Source organism: Accipiter gentilis, chromosome 4, assembly GCF_929443795.1.
Source record: "Accipiter gentilis chromosome 4, bAccGen1.1, whole genome shotgun sequence".
In the NCBI taxonomy this organism is placed as follows: Eukaryota; Metazoa; Chordata; class Aves; order Accipitriformes; family Accipitridae; genus Astur; species Astur gentilis.
Genome location: NC_064883.1, coordinates 23,009,656 through 23,030,437, shown reverse-complemented (window position 1 = coordinate 23,030,437; position 20,782 = coordinate 23,009,656). Strand labels below are relative to the sequence as shown.

Genomic DNA, 20,782 nt, shown 5'->3' with positions numbered 1-20,782 from the left:
TGGGGCGGCCGGCCCGGGGGTGCCGGAGGGGAGACCCCGAGGCCCCGCCGCCCCGCCGCCGCCGCCGCGGCTCGGGACGGGGGACGGGACTCCGGGTCGCGCCCCGCCGGCGCGGAGGGGAGCGGGATGGGCGCGGAAGGCGGGGCCGGGAGGGGAGGTGGAGGCTGCGGCCAGCTCACCCCCCCCGCCCCGCCGCTCCCCTCCTCAGAGTCCGGCGGGCGCTCCGCGGCCGACCCGAGTCCGCCTTTCCCCGACAGAGCCGCGCCGCGGCCGGGCACCGGCGCCCGCAGCGCGGGGGGCTGCCCCCCACCCCCACCCCCCCCCACGCTGACGGAGCCGAGCCGGGGGCCGCCGCCGCCGCCGCCGCCGGGAAGGCTCCGGCCTCCTGCGGGAAGAAGAGGCTGCGCTGACGGCGGGCCGAGGTGGGTGAGCCCCGGGACGGCGGGGAGGCGGCGGCCGTTGGCGGAGCCGCCGGGGCGGCGTCCGCGCGCGCCCGCGTGGCCGGGCTGCGGCCGGGTTCCGGCGCGGGGCCCCGCCCGCCCCGCGGCCGCCGCCGGGCCGGGTCCCCGCGGCGGGACCGGGACCCGGATCGGGATCGGGGTCCGGCTCCCCGCGGGGCCCGCCCCCCCCCCCCCCACCCGGGCAGCGGCGCGAAGCGGCCGGGCGTGGAGCCGGCAGCCCACCCGGCCCTGCCCCGGCCGGCGCCGTCCGCCCCGGGCGCGCACTCTGACCGGGGAGAAACGCCGGGCGACGCTCTCCCGCTCCAAGCCCCCGGGTTTTTATGAGGTTTTCCACAGAGCTCAGCGGAATTTTCGAAGAAAGTTGTTTGCCCGTGTCCCGAGTGCTTACACCGTCCCGCACGGTGCAGCAGGCACTTCAAAAGCGAGACAGTTATCCCCAGCGCCTCCACGCCGTCATTTTCCGATGGTGCCGAAGGAGAGAGGTGCAGTCGCTGTCCCGCGCCTCTTCCGTCACCTCGTCGTTATTATCATAGCCTGTTTATTTTACCCATTTTTCTTTTTTCGCGGAGCCAGCCCTGAAAACCCCTTACTCAGGAAAACGTCTCATTGACTTTGGATGATGTTTTCTCGGGGTAATGTCTGCACAGCGCAGATCCCTGTTGGTTCTGCGTTACAATGAGCCTGTTTGCTCAGTACAAAATGCAGTAGCCTACTCGCAGCGTTGGAAACTTGGCTTTCTGCAGCTGGACGTTCTCCATCCTCATTCACAGCTGCCTCCCAGAGCAGACGGGGTGTGCACCGAGGATGGACATTCATACAACTGTTTTCCTTCACAACAGTTGTGACTTAGGGCTGTAACTGATTAGTTTCTGTCCCTCACAGGACTCCTAAATTTTTTTCTTCAGATGTATTCCAAAAGACACATGCTGTAGATGACTCCTTTCTGGCAATTCATAAGGCACTGAATAGTGGAATTATAAGTGCCTTCTGTTTAGGGTTTTCCAAGACTACTATAGCGCTTTGTTATTGGGCGTACCCAAGAAAGAATTTTGTGTTAACTCTGGTATCAGAAGCCAAGTGGACTATTATAGTTCAGCACCTATGTTTCCTTGCATGCGGTCGCATGGCTGTAACCCATATTTCCAGGGATGAGCACGTGCATTCATTCACACACACTTTCTTTTTTCTTTCCATTTTGTCTTCTCCTGCATAAACCATTAACACTGTATTTAACATTGTTTCCCAGAAGAACCAATAAATCAGCTTTTAGGATCAGCAGCTGGCATTCTAGCTCATGGATTTTTTCTTTCATGTCATGATGTCATTTACTACATCCTCATCAATGCAAACCTTTAGCTAGAAGCTATTCCTGGACTCTTCATTTCTAAATTTTCTAAATGAAGAGTGATAGCAGCATGAGAATCAGGTGAGTCAAATTCTTCCACACAGAGCTTCCTAATCTAAAATATGCTTTTGGACCCCCAAGATAGTGTGGTAGTCAGAAGAGGAGAGTTATGAAGTGGCTGGGATCACAGTGCAAGCTCATGTAGACTGCTGATATTAACGCTTGAAAGCTCAACAGAGATCAGTACAGAAAAAAAATTTAAAGGGTCTGAGCCACAAGCTGTTTAAACAATTTTAAGAAGTCAGTCTCTACCTAAAAGAGTAAAAAGTTGGTCAATAAGTTTACATGCTTTTTTTTTTTTTCCACATCAAACTTTAAAAATCAGAGGGTGGGCCTCAAAAACAGTGTGACTGCCCTTCATATCTTTTAAAAATAGATCTGGAGCTTACTGTATTTGTTAGTGTTTTTTTCCAGGTAAGTACATTATACTGAGTTCTGTTTGTAAACTATTCTTTGCCATTGTAACAGCTGGAAATACAGAATATTAAAATATATAGAAGTAGAAATTCTTAACTAATCATGGGACTGCAGGAGCTGAGATTTTATGATTTTATCTGACACCCCAAAACTTGTGATAAAATCACTGACACTAGCCTTAGGAATAGGGGGAAAAGATAGAAATGTGCCTTCATCAGTCTATGCTTTCTTGCGTGCAGTATAGACAAAACTATCCATTAGCTGGTGCAGGAAAGGGTTAACAGCCTGACCTTCAGACAGAAGCTCTTGTTGACCCTACTCTGCAACACTTGGCTGAAAGGTTATGCCCAAAGGGAGAGCTTGCTAGCAGGAGGGACAAATCCAAAGAAAAATACTTAGGAAGAGAATACTTCAGCTTCAGTCTGGTGGCCTGGCAGAAAGCAAACCCTCATAGCAGACAGTACAAGACTGTAGGACTCATCCACTGAAGGAACCAGACACAGTAAAAAAAGGACAACTGTTAAAGTCTGATTTGTCCATACAATTTCCCAAGACGTTTATGGATATAAAAGAATCAGTAGTTAGCAAAACAGTTTCGTATCTAGTAATTCAGCTGCTCAGTAGGAAGGTACATGGAGGAGCTACCTAGTCACTGTCTTAAAGGCAGCACAGAAAGTCACACTGTGGTATTGGCACCCTGAGCTTCCAGTGGTGTGGTGCTGGTGCCTCTCCTGCAGTGTGCGACAGTGTGAGGCACACGTGGGAAGTCCTTGTTACAGGAGGGTCCTTGTAGTCCTTGTCTTTAGTTTACAGTCTTCAGGATACTGTCTTCCCTGCTATCCTAGGATTTTCAGAAACGTTTCTTTCAGTTTATCCATTCTCTTCCTTTTTTTTTTTTTTTTTTTTTCCTCTTCCCCTGGCTTCTGATTTCTTATAGTCCTTAGTAGCTTAGAACCATTTCTGCTGGTACTTGTGGGTGATGAGTATTGCCAGTGTACCTTGGAACAACATGAGTTTCCTGGCGATATCAAAAGGAGAATATGCCTCTAAAGCCACAGAGTGACTGTCAGGTAGACCAATCCTAAAACCTAAATCCTAAAACCTAAAAAATATTAGGAAACACACATTTCTTGCCTCAGCAAGTGTCATGAACAAAATCCGTCTTCGTAACATTTTACATGTTATTTCCGTAAGCTGTTTCAAACTTTATTGTTGCAACTTAAAACTTTCAGCGTGAATTAATTACTTCATTCCACTGGTGACATAAGCATTTAGCTTAATTGTTATTTTTCATCAGTGATTTTATTCCGTTGATTCATACGCTCTCTTAGTCTCCGCTTTACTTAAAAAACAAGCTGAGCTTTTCTGTTCTCAGAGGAAAGACTTTCCTTTCCCTAGGTTATTGTACCTTCTCCAGCAGATGGGCAGAGGAGAGGGAACAAAATATTTTGAGGGGAAGATAGGCTTCAAAGTTCCAGCAGGGCATTTCAAAACCTGTTTTACATCCTGTGTTTGTTTTGCAGGGAGTTTCCACAATGGAGAAGAGGGAAGGTGATAATCACACCATTGATCAGAATGCAGGTCAGAGCATCTTGCCCAGAAGAAATACAGGAAACCTTAGCAACTTGGTAATGTTTCTATAAAAAAGCAGCTCATATGTCACACAGAATATTGCAGTCTTTCATTTGCTTTTGTCCAGAAACACTGTGTTCCCATCACACTGGCATATCATCAGTACTTCTAAAGTCTCCTCACAATATTGACATGAAGAGATAAAAAGATAAAGAGCATCTCATTCAATTTAGTCATAGTCCATGCTAAAAAACACACAGTTTGGGCCAGCTAAAAACTACATGAGGTTAGTTGCTAGTTACATTTTACCAGATGAGCGAAGCTCTGTAGAAATAATTTGGGATTTTTACATAGGAATATAAAATTTATCTTTGGAGGAGTCTTCATAATTGCCACATTGCATTCAGTAAGTTTTCCACATCACAAAAACAAAGTCCAGAAAAAAAATCCACTCCAGCAGCATTTGCCTCTGTAACTGCTTATGCACAGTAGTTCAAGCTACAAATTTCTATTCTAATGTGAATTGTCTCACAGTCTGCGAAATACTGAATTAGGCTTTATAGACTATCTCTTGAAGAAACAAGTATCTATAGGTGAAACTTGGTTCAGGTGTGAATCTCAGTTTGTGTAATTTATACCAACTTCTGAGTCTGCAATGCATACACACCTTACTTTTCTGCACAGACTAGAGAATAAAAGTTACTTAGGCTACACCTTCACTGTTACAAAGATATGCTTTTATCATCAGATAAACACATAGTAGCTATTCAGCTAAAAAATCCTAATGAAGACCATGCCCTTTAATTTTACTGTGAGGCACTGTAGACAAGTCAGTTAGACATGTGGGAAATGGGCTACCTTGTCTCCAATTAGGATTTTACAGCAAGAGAGCAGTGTACATTTTTTATCTCTGTTAAAACAAAACACCTATGTATCATTGAAGAACACAAGACTTACACCCACTTACCCTTGCATTATTTACAAGTAGTACCTTGTTTGAATTGACTGCTTAATCAGCTTCAATGTAATATTTGATTCTTAAGAATAAAGGCAGATAATATTGCTGAGATAGGAAGATCTCCTGTATCCTAGCAGAACACTAACTTACAACTTTCAAACTACTAGTATTTGCCTTCCTCAAAACGGACAGTGCCGTTTTGCTTTCTGGAGGTCTGGACATCTGCCATATCAGGCATTCTAAAGCTGAGGCATTGCAGCATTAGTTCAGTTTTACTTTATATTTCACTGGAATATTAAAGGACTTATATGTTTATTACCTAATGTTAGCAGTTCTCCACCCCTGAACAGCTGTCTGCTGCATCAATTGCAATGACCTGCTGTTGGTACATGTATTTTCATTTTGTATTGTACTGATCATGTACCTCTTCCATGAACTATAATTATGGGACAATCTTTAAATATGTTATCTCAGTGTAAAACAGTTTATAATATTACACTAAAATTTTGTACTAGCTTAGCTCCTTCTAAAGTCTGTGATAATTCTGCCAAGATCTTCTGTGAAACTAGAATCAAGCCATGCTTACTTGGCAACAGAAAATCCAGCTTTTTAAACTGAAGTGACTCAGTCTCATAAGTTCTCATAAAAGTTGAGGACACTTTTACATTTGTGAAGGAGATGAAGAAGACCATGGGACTTGACACTGGAGTTGACAGATGCACAGCTGGTGTAATATGCTGGATCCCAAACATTTCTACTTACATCCTTATTCCCCCAATTCAATGTCATTAAAATAGCAGTGACTGAATGAAATATTTTATTGTCTCGACTCTGGATTCTGTTATTGTGCATATTATTTGGGCTGCATCAAGACTGTAGCTGAAATTTGACATTTGAAATCTGTGGCTCATATCATAAGAAGCTGCAATGATGCTTCACATAACGTAATCCATCTTCCCTTGCAGTGTAGTTAACTGCCTGGAATTAAAATCTCTTTTGAAATCACCACAGATAATGAATAACAAATGAGAAGTCTATGCTAAAAGTGCCTTGTTCAACTACTGACTATGCTGTTCAAAACATTATATTTTCAAGCTACCTTGTCTTTAATAGCATGTATGTTTTGTATATGGTTTCAGTGCCACGATGGCAAGTTCTGTCATTACTGAAGTTTTTAATCTTCTCTTGAATTCACTTGGTATTTCCTTTCTGTCCTTCCCAGAACGTGGATATGCAAGTCACCAATCCACCAGAAGCAGCTGCACTTTTTGATTTACATCAAGCACACCATTTTGGTGAGTTTGAAGACTCTTCAGAACAACACTGCAAGCAGGACCTGTTCCCCAAGTGGCACCTGCCAATGAAGATAGCATCTGTGATCTCATTATTAATATTTATATACACTTGTATAAGAGATGTCATATATCCTTTTATAATCAGAAAGGAATATGTTTTCTATAAAATTCCAGTCCTTGTCATAAACAAAGTTTTACCAGTGGTTTCAATTACCCTTTTAGCACTAGTATATTTACCAGGAATATTAGCTGCTAGTTTCCAGCTGTACTTTGGCACCAAGTATAAAAGGTTTCCCCAGTGGTTGGATAGATGGATGTTATCAAGAAAGCAATTTGGACTTCTCAGTTTCTTCTTTGCTGCAATGCACGCCTGCTACAGCTTATGCTACCCAATGAGAAGATCATACAGATACAAGCTGCTGAACTGGGCATTCCAGCAGGTATGATGGGCATGCAAATGCCAACCCTTCTGTATTCAGAAAATTTTTGTTTTGGTCATTCAAGCAGATCTGGATGGGAGGTAAAGCCATTTTCATTGCCTTCGTTGATTTTGAAGCAGATTCCCACAGAGCACTGTTAAGGGATGGAGGAGGACCTAGTTGTTAAAGCACGCAATAGAGTCAAGAGTCATCACAGCTGTGTCAGTGTGTATTAAATAAGTAATTTTCTTCATTTGGGATTTTTTATCTCCCTGTAAAATGCACGTAATTATACCTGCCTCATAGGAACATTTAAGTCTTTGGCATGCTATTAGTTTAGCATGGATTAATCTCTGCACCAGTGGAATCTAACTATCTACAAAAACCAAGCACACACCATTTTTAGACATATTCTTTGTAAAGTGAATTAGCCAGCAATGAAGGAGGGCTGAGCTAAACCACAATAATGTGCACTTACCAGAAACTAAATTTGTGAACACTGATGGCTCCACTATTGGGCTGATGCACACTAACTTGTTAAAAGATAGAATTTCAGTCATGCTTCTGAGTCATGGGCTGGCAAAGCTCTCTAAGATCCTCTGTGACTAGAGCGTTCCTAATACATATCACCTTGAGTGCCATGAGTATTGCAGTATAAGGAATATTCCAATATAAAGTATAGACTGCAAATGTACATTTTTGTTACCCTCAAAGTCTAATCTAGAGTTTTATTAAAAGCATAGTATGATGTTAGCAGCTTCTTAAGAATTCTCTAAACAGTCAAACTACCTGTTGAAAACTCTGATATCAGCCTTACCGGTAATCTGATTTGAATGGATTACCAGAAATTTCCTTGAGATTCCAGTCCTCAAGATGAAGAAATGATCATATTTGGGGCATATTATGCCATGGTGATCACAAGCAGCATCAAAGGGCTGTTGTAAGTTCTCATAAATAGGAGAAGTTTTGACATCAGTTTATTAAAATCACAACCATTTCATTCATACCAACCATCATATTCAGTACAGCTGAATGTACCAAGTTGTTGTTTTTAAAAAAATAGAGCCAAACAACTATCCTGGCAGGATACCATCATTAAGAATGCCTGCTGAATTAACTCCCTAAAATAGTGCTGTTAATATATTTCCTGTTGGTATAATCTCCCAGATATGGTATTTAGCCACAGATGGAATTTTTTTGTCAAAGAATAGGATTTCTCCTGCTGTGAAGGCAGGCTAACAGGCCTCAGAAACAGTCTCTCCTGGGCCAAGATGCTGATGAAGTCTAAATTCTTCTCACGTTAACCCACCTTTGCTCTACAGGTACTAGTGGAGACTTTGTCATCAGAAGTAAATAGCAGTTACATTCAGAGACATTCAAACAAGCAAAAATACTGTGTTTCTTGGCTTATTTCCTGAATATTATGGTGAAAATAGTTGTATTTCACAAAAATGGCTAAGTGTGCCAGTCTGTCATTTTAAATATGGTGTTCTTTTGGCAGGTCAAACAAAAAAAAGAAAACGCCTGGATTGAACATGATGTTTGGAGAATGGAGATTTATGTGTCTCTAGGAATTCTGGGACTTGCTTTGCTGGCCTTGTTGGCAATAACATCAATCCCATCTGTCAGTCACTCTTTGACCTGGAGAGAGTTCCACTACATTCAGGTATGCATAAATGTCATTATTGCATGTCATTAGTCCTCGTTGTAGGACTGTATGCTATCAACAAAGACCATTAGGAGTTAGAAATATCAAAGGCAGAGGAGTTAGTGAAACAAATCTAAAAGTTTGTTCTGTACTCTTTGTTAAATGCTTTGCAAGAAATGTTCGTTTCATTTGTTATTTTGTCAGGAGAAAAGGCTGTCAGGTTCAGGGAATTAAGTGGGAAGAAAGACAACTCCAAACCACTTTTTTGCTCCTCTGACCTGGTGACCAGCAGCAGTTGTCCCTTCAAGACCTATTCTTAAGTCAAAGACCTCTAGTGCTGAAGGCATTTCAGTCATCTTCTGGTCATCTTATGTTTCAGGAATGCCCTGTGTCCTGCTGAATTAGGAATAGGTGGTATTGAACCAGCCAATGCTGTTCCCATACAGCATGGGATTCCACCACACAAGGAGAATTGCTTGTTGCTCCCTTGGAGCTGTTTTGGCAATTCTTTACTGCCTGAGCAGTACCAGGTGGCTGAAAAGTCCAGGAGAAGGCTTCTGCCCAGTAATAAGTGCAAAGGCTTTCCATCTGCAGCATTGTTAGCTTCATAATCCCCTCCAAAAAGGTGTATTCTGAAAAGGAGACATCTTAGAGCAGATGCATAATCAAATCCAGCCAGTCCTGAGTTTGCTACAGATGTGCTTGTTTCGTTCACCTAAGTATCTGGTTTGCTCTTAGTTCTCCTGTATTACACACAGTAATAATCGGTGATGGGTTTGCTGACATCAATATGATCACACTAGAGTTACGCAAGTGTTGATTTAGGTCCCTGAACACCAAAATCTGAAAATTCAGTGACCTACTAAGTATTTGGCATTGGAAAATTTGATCTGAATTTGAAAAGTAGATCCGAAATGTATCTCTTCCTACAATTAGTGATATGAAATTCTGCCCACTCTATGAAGTGCATCATTTGTACGAAAAGTTTTCAGCTCTACAGAGAATCTATATGAACAAGTCTAGCACATGATTGCTTTCAGTATTAAATTAGCATGGTGAAGAAACCCAGAAGAGTAATACTAATATATTGGATTAGTTTTATAAACAAATAACCTTTATACTTGAAAATCAGATTCTGTAGATTTACCACTTGGAAAGGCAGTGTTTGACTTCACTGATGACTAATTCCATTTTTCTAACAATATCAAGATCGTTATGCAACAAGAAACTCAAAATTACTAGTAACTCTAGCATAAGATTTTCTTTACTCCTGAATTTCGTAGACATCCTAAGCCAAATTTATCACTGTAAGTGGAACGAAAGACTTCAGTTTCCTGTAGTTGTGCAATTGCTTTTGTCATAGTACTAGACTTACTAGAGTTTCTGATTTTAATTGACCTTAAAATTTTTCTTTGCAGTCAATTAGGCCATTTATAAATCTGCTTTTGAACTCATAATAATTTATCGCAGAAATAAAGTAATTTAGGATAGAGATGACATCTATAAATTGAGATACTGAGAACGGACTGTTTTTCCAGAATAGCCTGTGTCCTGGTTTCAGCTGGGATAGAGTTAACTGTCTTCCTAGTAGCTGGTACAGTGCTGTGTTTTGAGTTCAGTATGCAAAGAATGTTGATAACACTGATGTTTTCAGTTGTTGCTAAGTAGTGTTTAGACTAAAGTCAAGGATTTTTCAGCTTCTCATGCCCAGCCAGCGAGAAGGCTGGAGGGGCACCAGAAGCTGGCACAGGACACAACCAGGGCAGCTGACCCAAACTGGCCAACGGTGTATTCCATACCATGGGATGTCCCATCTAGTATAGGAACTGGGCAGTGGGGGCGGGGAATCGCCGCTCGGGGACTGGCAGGGTGTTGGTTGGCGGGTGGTGAGCAACTGCCCTGCGCATCATTTGTACATTCCAATCCTTTTATTACTACTGTTGTCACTTTATTAGTGTTATCATTATCATTATTAGTTTCTTCTGTTCTATTAAACCGTTCTTATCTCAACCCATGGGTTTTGCTTCTTTTCCCGATTTTCTCCCCCATCCCACTGGGTGGGGGGGAGTGACTGAGCGGCTGCATGGTGTCCAGTTGCTGGCTGAGGTTAAACCACGACAGCCTGTAATCCATGATCTCTTCTGTATATTAGCTAAGTATCATAGCAATAGTTGAAAAATGTACCTCATCTGTTTTCTCTTGCAGTGGCATAGAGGGGTACAGTTAGATTCTTGAATTATAGTTCTTAAATTTTAGTTCAAAGCCAAAGGTCTCTTCTTTGACTAAGTGTGTTGGTTAAGGCCCTTCCTGATTTCCATATTTGCTTAACAAATGCAAGTCTTTTTGCCAAGTTGGAAAAAATAAATAGCTTACTATTTTCTTTCTTTTTTCAGAGCAAGATGGGATATTTAGCTCTGCTGCTGTGCACTGTTCATGCACTGGTGTTTGCTTGGAATAAGTGGGTTGATGTTAACCAATTTATCTGGTATACACCACCTTCATTTATGGTAGCAGTTTTTCTTCCTATTGTTGTTCTGCTTTGTAAAGGCATACTGCTCCTCCCATGTTTTAGGAAGAGGATAAAAAAGATCAGATGTGGTTGGGAAGCTAACACACAAACCAATCAAACCAGCATGACTTCCAGACTGTAGATGAAATATGGACATTTCCTGTCTATGTATGTAAATATGCTCAAGGCCGTGAAATGTTCACTTGCGAGCTCTGTCTTCATATTTTTCATAGATGTGTCTTTATCACTTTTCATTTCGACTTCAGGAGTATGGGATATATGATGCGATTTGGACCTTTTCTAAGACAGAAGGTGGAAACATTCATTTTACACTTTAATCTATGCAGTGTTCTGGTATTTGATCATTTCTTTCTTTTGACTCACTGCTTTTAAAATCCAAGGGCTTCATTGCCTCAGTCGTAATTCTTTTGTAGGCAAAAGAAATCATAAATCATTGCTCCAAATGACCACAGAAAATAAATAAATGATTACACCACAGAACCCAGGAATGCTTTCTGCTTCCCACAGCCATGTTTGTTCCTTTGTTAAATCTCAATATTATAATGGGACAACAACTAAAGTATTTATCATCCCATTCCCCCTTATTGCCTGCATCCTATGTTTCACTCTGCAGAATGGGGACCTTGGCACATAAGCCAGACAGAAACTGTATTCCCACCAGGTCTTGAACTTAGACAATTGAGCAAGCAGAATTGCAGGGAACTTTACAAGGTAAATCTCTCCTGAGGCTTGGGCACAGTCTAAAAAAAGAATTTTTAGACTCAGATATCCATTTTATACAGGACTAGGTGTGTCTCTGTTTACTTAAAACGATAAAACATTTCCCACTTTTTATTCCATGAACACATTCTTTTGTTTCTGATGCTGGAAATTTTCCATGCTTTTGACCTAAGCCTGCAGCCCTTGACATGTGCTAAACTTTCTTCACACAAATTATTCCAGTGGGATAACTCATGTCAGGTAAATGTGTTTTACTGTTTACTCTAGGGCCAGCACAATTGTGTGACTGGAAGAAAAACATTAAAAATAGACATTTGAATCTTGACATTGATTTGGTGACATTTTCATGTAAAATGTCTTATGAATGTATTTGCTTTTACAAAAGATATCATATATGCTAATTAAACCTCATTTTCCTTAGGTTGCATAGGTCTGGCTGAATGTTTTAAATTATTAATTCATTGTTAGTATCTATTTTTAAATATGCAATAGTTAATATTTTCACCCAGCATCAGGAACATTTCTGCCATTCTCCCTGCATGAGTTGACTAAGACATGGACTGATGATGCCACCTATTGCTAGGGTCATCTGAATGAGAATTGTAATCGGTAATGGCTCTGGTGTTAAAACAAACAGGAAAACAATGTAGGTGTAAAAAAATATGTAATACATGGTGTTAATGATTCTGCAGCTAATGATTCTTTTGTACATTTGTGGACTTGGTACACTGAGTATAAATAACAGACAAATTAAATAGCTACAGGGATACTACATTTTGTATTTTCCTGGTTATAACTCCATTCAGTTATTGCAACTTAAAAGTTGGCCTTGTTATTTGCACTTAATGTAGTACTGTGAAAATAACTGGGGACATGGTGGCCTGTATAGTATAGACTGAAGAGAAATGAGTGGCATTATGTATGAAATCAGTAATGCATGACAGAGGCAAACACTCTCTAAAACACAGAAAGCTAGTCTGCAATGTGAATCTTAAGAAATTTCTAAAACAGAACGGGAAAAGTGTGGTTGTCAATGCATTAGCATTTACATTTCTATAAAAGAAATAAATAAAATCTTTTAGAAGTCATGTTAGGGATGAAGAATAATATTTGCCAAAGGCTTATTCAGAATATTACCTGCACTTTGTTGTTGGGAGTCATGAAAAAATTAATGAAATCATTTTTCTAATGGAACAGGTTGAGGCAAGTGCAATGATAAAGAAGTCCCTTTATCTTCTGTATTATCCACTACCTAGTCATAAAGTGTGCTCAAACTTACTACCTAGGACAAAGCTGAGACTGTAAGTACTCCAAGTAACCCCTGTATGCATCCATTGAAAAGAATGATATTTGGTTTTATTGAAATATGTGTTAAATTGTGCTCTCCAGAATCAGCCCTGTTGCTCCTTTACTTAGAAAGTATGGAGAATTTAATTCAATCTCCAGCTTTGTTAAATTCTGATCAAATACTTGACCTAATTGTTTGCAGCTGATCAGAGAAGCCAACCCTTTGACACAGAGGAATATAAACAGCTTCAGGGGTATCAAAGCATGTGGCATAGAGAGTAGAACCTGATCCTTCATAACTGAAAAGAGGTGAATGAAGACACTTCTTGGAAGAAGCTATTCATATGGCATATATAAAAACAAAATCAGGGCAAATTAATGTATATATGCATTTAGAGAGCAAAGTAGTTTAGGGGAATGATAATGGGCTTCAAGACTTCACTTTGTTATCACCAGTATCAACTGAAATCTTTTGCACAAGGGCTGTGTTATAGATCAGCTAGATCAGTAAGCATTGAGTAGAGGAGTCTGATCAATATGGTTAAGAAGTTAATAGAAGCTGGAAGCTAAGATTCTGTGCCTCTGGAGTCTGCAACTTACTGCACAGCAGTAGGATTTAGGCCACTAAGTAATTTTTAAAAATGGGACTTTAATTCCAAAGTTGGTTTGGCTCTTCTGAAATTTTTGCCCAAGTTCTTAAAACATTCTCTCTCTGAATCTGTAAGATATTGTCTAATTTGGAGACTGACAGATCCTTATTGCAAAAATCACTATAGGTACCAATGCTAGAAAACAGACCAAGAACTTCATGAACATGTAAATATAGTATCTATATTCAACATTTCATACAAAGTTTTTGAGCCATCTGTTCTATTTCTTTACCCAAGCAGCAGGAAGGAACTGTTGTCAGTACCGTTGTATTTAGTGCATAAAGGCAGAACAGGGCACGTCACAAGCACAGAACTCCTTTCAGGAAGTATTAGAGAAAATGTATGTAATGTACATCTTTGTCTTCTATTCATGGTGCAGCAGTGATAAATTTAGATTCATCCCACTTCAAGTGGCTTAGAAATCATGTCCTAATGAAGCATTCTACTGTAATACCCTGCTCTATGCGCTTGTTATACAAGGTAGTGCAAATTAGCATAACTTCATTAATTTCAATCTGTTAATATGGGTTGAAATCCTAACATAAATTACAGGTGAAAACCAATTTCAAGATCATCACATACTATCCAAACTGACCTTTTACACTCATCGTTCAGCTGGGGACATTAAGCACACTTCAGATTTTTCTCTCTAGCATTGCCCAGGGGCATACCCAGAAGTGTCTTCTACCAGCTGAAATTTTCATACTGTCTATCAAAGCTATTCCTAAAATCACACATGACATCCAAACATTCAAGCAGGTTTTTCCCTACTGATTGTCTGAAGTGGGAGCCAGGTTTTCTGTATCACAGCTAGCCATTTCTCTAGAAACCACCACTGGATGCTTACAGGCAGAATTTGAGTCCTCATATCAAGTCTCTTCCCTGCTTTTTAAGTCTTTAGTAAACTAATTCTAAGTAACTCACTTCCCAATCTGCAGAACTGGAGCAGTAACACTTTACAGGACATTGCAACAGTATTTTCAAGGTTTTAAGGCATTCAGATACAATAGGGAGGGAGGAGGGTCATGTAAGGTCTGTAAAGGGCTATGGAAGAAAATGCTATTGACAGTATTTTATTTCTTCCTTTGTAATAGACATGATTTAGTTCAACACAAAATAACTGCATATGTTCCTTTTAGTTCATGTTTATGTACCTATTTCAAAATTCAGTGTATTAATATGCCTATATACTACTGTAATAAATAAAATCAACATGTGTGCAAATTTTAGGCACTTATTTCTATACCATTGATTACTTTTATAAAACTGTGCACTATTAAATGCTTTTGTGTATGCTGTAGCTGCCATTGTGTCATATACATCCAGGTATAAGAGTAAAAAGGCACGGTAGACTCTAGAAGAGCTGCTGCCATGAACCATAAAAATGGCTTCAGTCAAGGGAAACCATTCTCCCCATGCTGGTGCAGAGCCTGGAGTCTCCGAAGGAGAGAAGACAAAGATGTGAAAACCAAAATGGACACTTTCATAGGGGGATGTAATGAAAGCACATTTTTCCTTACAGATCTTTTAACTGACAGACTGCATATTCTACCATTCAGAGGAGATTTTGAGAGAAGGAAGAGAAAGCGGAGCTAGTTGTGGAGTGCTTTGGAGGGAGACCTATGATCCCTGAAAACACTGATCAAAGACCAGGAAAAGCTCCAGAATGGTGAGGCCATAGAGTAGAGGAAAGGAGTACAGGCATATTTTTGAGTAAGAATCCATCACTCTCATGTAAGTAGTTTTGCAATGCCTCTACGAAGGCTGCAAAGTACTTCTTTCAGTTGTTGTATGTCCCTGATGTATTTAAGTCAGAGAAAATTGAAACTCTGGAGAGATACTCATAAATTGTTGAAGGGACTTTAGGAATTCTATGCCAAGTTTACCTGGGGTAGCCAGATCCCAGAATACTATTCTCTAGAAGTGGTACGAACAATCAGTGCCCAGAAAGCTAGAGCCAGGGCTGTGCTGGCTATAGTTTAACGTAAATTCCTGTTGACAGCAGCATTTACTGTAAGCAGTCCCTCCCTTTGGCCACCCTTCTCTGTTCTCTCAGTTCTGCAAGTGTTTAAAGCTACAAAGTTAATCAGACCAGGCAATTGGATCCAGTTGAAAAGTAATGCAGGGAAAAGAATGATTCAGCCAGATCCATACACTGGTCTCATTCACCTGATAGCCATGCACATATGCCAGCAGGAAGGACAGGAAGAGGAATGGCGTAAAGGGGCAGCTTAACTTAAACCAGCTTAAACTGCACAGTTGCAAGTGCTTCTAAAATTCAAAACTTAAGTTATTTCATCCTATTTCAGTAGCAAGAATATTTCATTGCTTCACTTATTTGTCATGTTCTTAGTTTTCCATGAATCACTAGGCAAAAATGTGTTCTAGAAATTGTCACCAAAAACATACAAAACTGACTGACCTCTATGTGACTATGGACTGCGTGGCTTCATTTGTAGAGATGATGATATCACGTCTTCCCTTCTTTTCTGCTACATCCATGGTTTCTAGTACTGTTCCTTGATAACATGAAATGTTATGTTAATCATTTTTGAAATTCAGACTAATTTCTGTTAGGCTGATTTTGTTAAAATGGCATTGAGAGAATCATTTAAAAGAACAAAACAAAACAAAAAGACAGATTTTTTTAAAACATGCGGAATCCACCCCTGGAGAATATAGTCTCCTGTAGTCACTGTAAGTGTCTGGAAAAGGCTGATCATTGCCACTGATTTTTTTCAGTAGTGGCAGGATTTCTTCATTCCATCAGCATGCTCTGTTGCCGATGGCAAAATAATTTCTTTTGGTGAGACCTTGGACTCTTTAAAAAAATCTTATTGAATTCAGTTGCATCAGAGTTCAACTTCTGCATCATTGTTTGAACTTTTCCGTAGATTGAATGTCACATTTGAATGGGGGTGATGAGGCTACTTTATTAAGTATGCATAATAAGTTTTCAGAGATTTTCAAATAAAAATATATAAAACCAGTCAGTGAACAAAACTGTAAATTTATAAAAAAGACCTCAGCTACTTCCAATAAAGATGATGCAACAGAAGATACAGTTGTTTTGTCTTTTTTTTGTTTGTTTCTTTTTATGTATATTTCATCTTTGTAGCATGAAAGTATATTACTGAGATAAATATGCCATATCCTTGACTTTATTAAAGATGTGTAGTCCCTGTGGGACTGGTAGAATACTACCATTGCTGCTGATGGAAGTATTTGGTCCTTAAATTTCATCTTTTGAGCTCACTATTGAAAAAGAAGTGAGGCAAGTGTGGGCTTTTTTGCACTGGACAGTCAATCTTGTATTTTGCAGTCATGTGCAGTCTTTATATACATTCTTACACTGTTTTGTTGGATGTACTCTACTGAAAAAGAATTTTCCATGTGAACGTGTCCACTACTTGAAATGCTGAGAAGTATCTAATTGCTGGACTTAAGGAATGGCCACATAACCCATCTCTAATTTTTTCTCTGCCTTTTTTTCCAGTCCTGTGACATATATACAACTGAATCGCATTTCTCTCTTGCCTGTCCACCTGTACCTGTGCGTATACCAGAATAACTTTTGAACAGTGCATCTTATTCATTCAAAAATATTCTAAGTTTTCTAACAGAAAATCTTTAACAAGAAAAAAACCAAGAAGCCGGAATGGTAGAAAAACAAGCCACTTGCAGGGCACCTCAAGCACCTCTGCAAGAGTTTAGCAGTCTAACAGTTGTTTGACGGCACCCATAATTAAAATAATGATGGCTTTCTCTTCTGCCTTCTAATTTTCAATAGACTTAGTACATTCACAAGATTATGAACATCCTAAATTATTTATTCGCAGATAATTAATGACAGACAAGAGGGTATTCTGGGGCAGAGGAAGTCTGGGACTATGAAGCTATGCAAACAGGCATTAACATGGAATGGGGAGGAACACGACAACTGGAGATCTGGAACAATGAGGAGAGGAGACTTTGCAAGTGCTCGGACTTTCTTATGAGAGGAAAGAGTAAAGAAGCCAAATGGATATTGAAGGGGAAAAATAAGTAGGTGGAGGATACTGAATAAGATGAATGCAACATCATCAAGATAGTAGGGAACAGAAATCCTTAGTCAGGAAGATGGGTAAAATGGAGGACAAGTGAATGACAGATGGGAGACAGTCTGAAAAAGTGAAGTGAATCCTTGAAACAGAGGGGATATGAGGGTTGGTTATCCACATGGAGCTGGGGAATGGCATGAACAAATACAAAGAGGCCAGGTGTGTGCAGAGTTTGACCTGCAGAACCTATTAAGTTGCAACCACTTCTCCATCCTTGAAATACCATTTGAGGCATTTCTGGGGAAATCTGTTCAAATTCCACTGATAGGTATGAACACCAGCAAGGTTGTAAGTGGCTCTGTGACTTGGAGGAATTATTCTCTAAGATGCAGCCCTATGATTTTATTATGGATGAAGAACACTGTTTCTGAAGCTGGGGAGATATGAGTCATAGATATTACTCCACTCTTCATAACAATCTAAATATAAACTGAGTTATCTTCAAACAGATTGTGCTTATAGTGGAGCAGACATGGCTGCTTTACTTCCTGGTAAAGTGTATAGTATGTTGTGCTAAATGAAGGAAAACATTTATGTAAGACACAATGAAGCTAAGCCATTCTTAAACATTACTTATGCAAAATAAGGAGCCAACTGAAACCAGAATTAGATGTTGCATTAGACTATATTCAGAAAAGTAATTCGTAATAACTTCAGTTTTATCCTTGTTCTGATATCACTATTCTATTGCAAATATTTAATGCTCACCATTTAGTTCTCGCAGAGGCAAAACTCCCAGTGAAATCATTGGGACTTTTACTTAGCTATTCAGAGTCAGGTTTGTCCCCTGCAGTCACATAAATACTTCAGGTCTGCATTCTCCTTGACAAAATTACCAATAAATTGTTCACCTTCTCCAGTGTTTGGGATGGACTCTATTCTGCTGTTTACCCTCCATCAAGACAGCTTTATCAAGGGAACAGCACTAAAATTTATTACCGTTTCTCCATTACCAGAGCCTGGCCTGGAGCGCTCCATATCGCAACACAGCAGCCTAACCACAAAATCCCCTCCTCACCAACGGCCCAGCTTCATTCAGCTTTTTTTTAAGATCCTATGCTGGTTATTTCTAAGTTCCTCCCTGAAAACTCTTTCACATAATTGGGTTCTTACACCTTTCTGACACTGAGGTGCTAAAAGAATAAGGGAAAATTGGGGGGGCGGGGGGGAACGCCAGTGGTGAGGAAGAGATAAATGAAGTACATAGGGTAAGCGGGAATGGGTTACACTTAGCTACTAGAATGAGGTGAGGGTGGGTGAATGAAGCACGGTGAAACTGAGAGCCTATAAATAGTTTCAGAGATGGAAGGGGGGTATCATGTACTGACTGGCCCTTTTAATGCCCTTTTCCCTGTGTTTTCTCATTCTTATTCCTCCCTGATCCACCTTGATCCCTTACTTTCCCAACCTTTGGTCCTTTTCCTAAACAACCCACAGGAAGTCTTGCACATTCTCACAGTCCCCTTAAAATAGCCCATAATAATTTTCAGATAATTCTCTTCCCCTTGCATACCATAACAAGTCCCACATCCCTTTAAGAAAACACCTCTTTAGTTCACATTACATTTTGGGGGAAAAAGTTTCTTCCCTTGATCACCTTGGTGGGTTTCACCCCAGGGACAACGATCTGGTCATTCCCCTTGGATGGTGTTGGCAGTAGGCAGTTTGGTTTCACTTGCTGAGGTTCCTTTGCCTGTTACTGCCGCTCTGACCCTCGCTGGGTCTTTGTGTTCACCATGGTTAGCCTTTTATCATTTAACCTAACAGTACAGAGAAGAGAATCTCAGAGTATCAAGGTGTGGAGCAGCTGCTTTACAGGAAGAGACTAAAAAGGTGGAAGCTCTTCAAATGAGAGAGGAGAAGGTGGAAGGGGATAAAACCAAGGTTTACGTAAGACAGTGGCTAAGATAAACACAGAACTTTTTCACCAAATCCACATTACCAGGACCAGAGACAATTCAATGAAACTAGCAGATCAATTTACAACTGATTAAGAAAGTACATCTTTATGCAGTGGGCAGAGAACCTCTGGAGCTTGCTGCCACGGAGGGCTGTGGAGGCAAACAGCATCAGCAGGTTCAAAAGGAGGTTAGACAAATTCAGAAACAACAGCCCCTAAAGCAACACTAAGAGGACTTTGCAGGCATGTACCCTGTGATATCACTAAGACAAATATGGATTTGGGAGGAGAGTACAAAATACAGCAGCCAGGCTTGCACGCTCTCTTTAAACAGCATTTTGTTTTGCTGCTCTTGAACATGTACTAATGGGTTAGATAGGCTATTGGTCTAACCAAGTAGGGTGTTTTTTATGTTCCTATACTTGGAGAGGAAATCTCTCAGACTGATACACTCCTCTAAGTTTTATGGCTGGAAAACAAATGTGTTGGGAATGACAACTTAAATCCTGAAGAAAAAGCTATTGCCTTGATCTTGAAAAGAACTGCTTAACTCTCAGGCTCTGTAGCAACTCACTACCCTCAGTTCATTTCTGTGGAATTAACTACATAAATCTTCACAGGACTGAGAACAGAATCAGTATTTCATTGTTCTATAAAGATACAGATTTTCATCTCACAGTGCTAAGTTGCTGTTGAATTATCACAGTTTCATTTTTATTTGTCAGGGAGTATTTTACACAGCTGGCATGGTCCCATTCAGTGAAACAAAATGTTCAGAATAAAGTAACTGAAGACCTAACCTATGATAATGTACATATAATAAGAACATTACAAATATTTTACACATTAAGTGATATATCTCTACGTTTTCACAACCATGATGCTACATATTGCACAGTGTCATCTTGTTTAATTTTCATTTTGCTTCTGCTCTCAAGAAAAACTTGTGGTCTGCAGCCTTGTGAAGGAAAATTGAATTCAAAGAGCTAAAATCCTGTCAGTAAAACAAACACGCTAGTCTTAGGCTGTCAAATGGTGGTCAGGCCATAATCTAGCCTATGTTTCCCTCAGCTACTTTAGCATTCAGGCAAGTATTATCATCTTATAAATGAGTTTTTCAGTTTTGCAATAGCCACGCTTCCCTAGGAAGAATGTATATCTGTTCTTGGTTAACAAGTCAACAGACAGAAAGTTTTGCTCTGCATTTAATTGTTTGCATTGCAAAAGTAATCTATTTTTCCTCTGGCTTCGGGTCCAACAATTATTGCAGGCACAAGATCACACTTTTAGAACCTACTGTCTCACTTTGTAGATGCCTTCTAAGATGAGCAGTCACAAACCAAGAAGAAAAATTCTGACCTTCTATAACTTAGACCACAAAGCAAATGTTGTTTCAGAGTTACAGGGAGAAGTGGAAAGG

At 40.3% G+C, this 20,782-nt stretch overlaps 1 protein-coding gene across 2 annotated transcripts; it reads left to right on the top strand.

The window, feature by feature from the left end:
* Positions 1-331: 331 nt before the first annotated feature.
* STEAP1 (STEAP family member 1) lies at positions 332-16,388 on the top strand. 2 transcript variants are annotated; one of them, XM_049798631.1, is made up of 5 exons: positions 332-422; positions 3,807-3,911; positions 6,036-6,548; positions 8,029-8,193; positions 10,569-16,388. In XM_049798631.1, exons 2-5 carry the CDS (start codon positions 3,819-3,821, stop codon positions 10,824-10,826), a joined length of 1,029 nt encoding a protein of 342 aa, XP_049654588.1. In that variant the 5' UTR covers positions 332-422; positions 3,807-3,818; the 3' UTR covers positions 10,827-16,388. The 2 variants fall into 2 exon arrangements, with proteins under 2 accessions (XP_049654588.1, XP_049654589.1); XM_049798632.1 differs by lacking the exon at positions 332-422 and having other exon boundaries at positions 3,835-3,864.
* Positions 16,389-20,782: the final 4,394 nt, after the last annotated feature.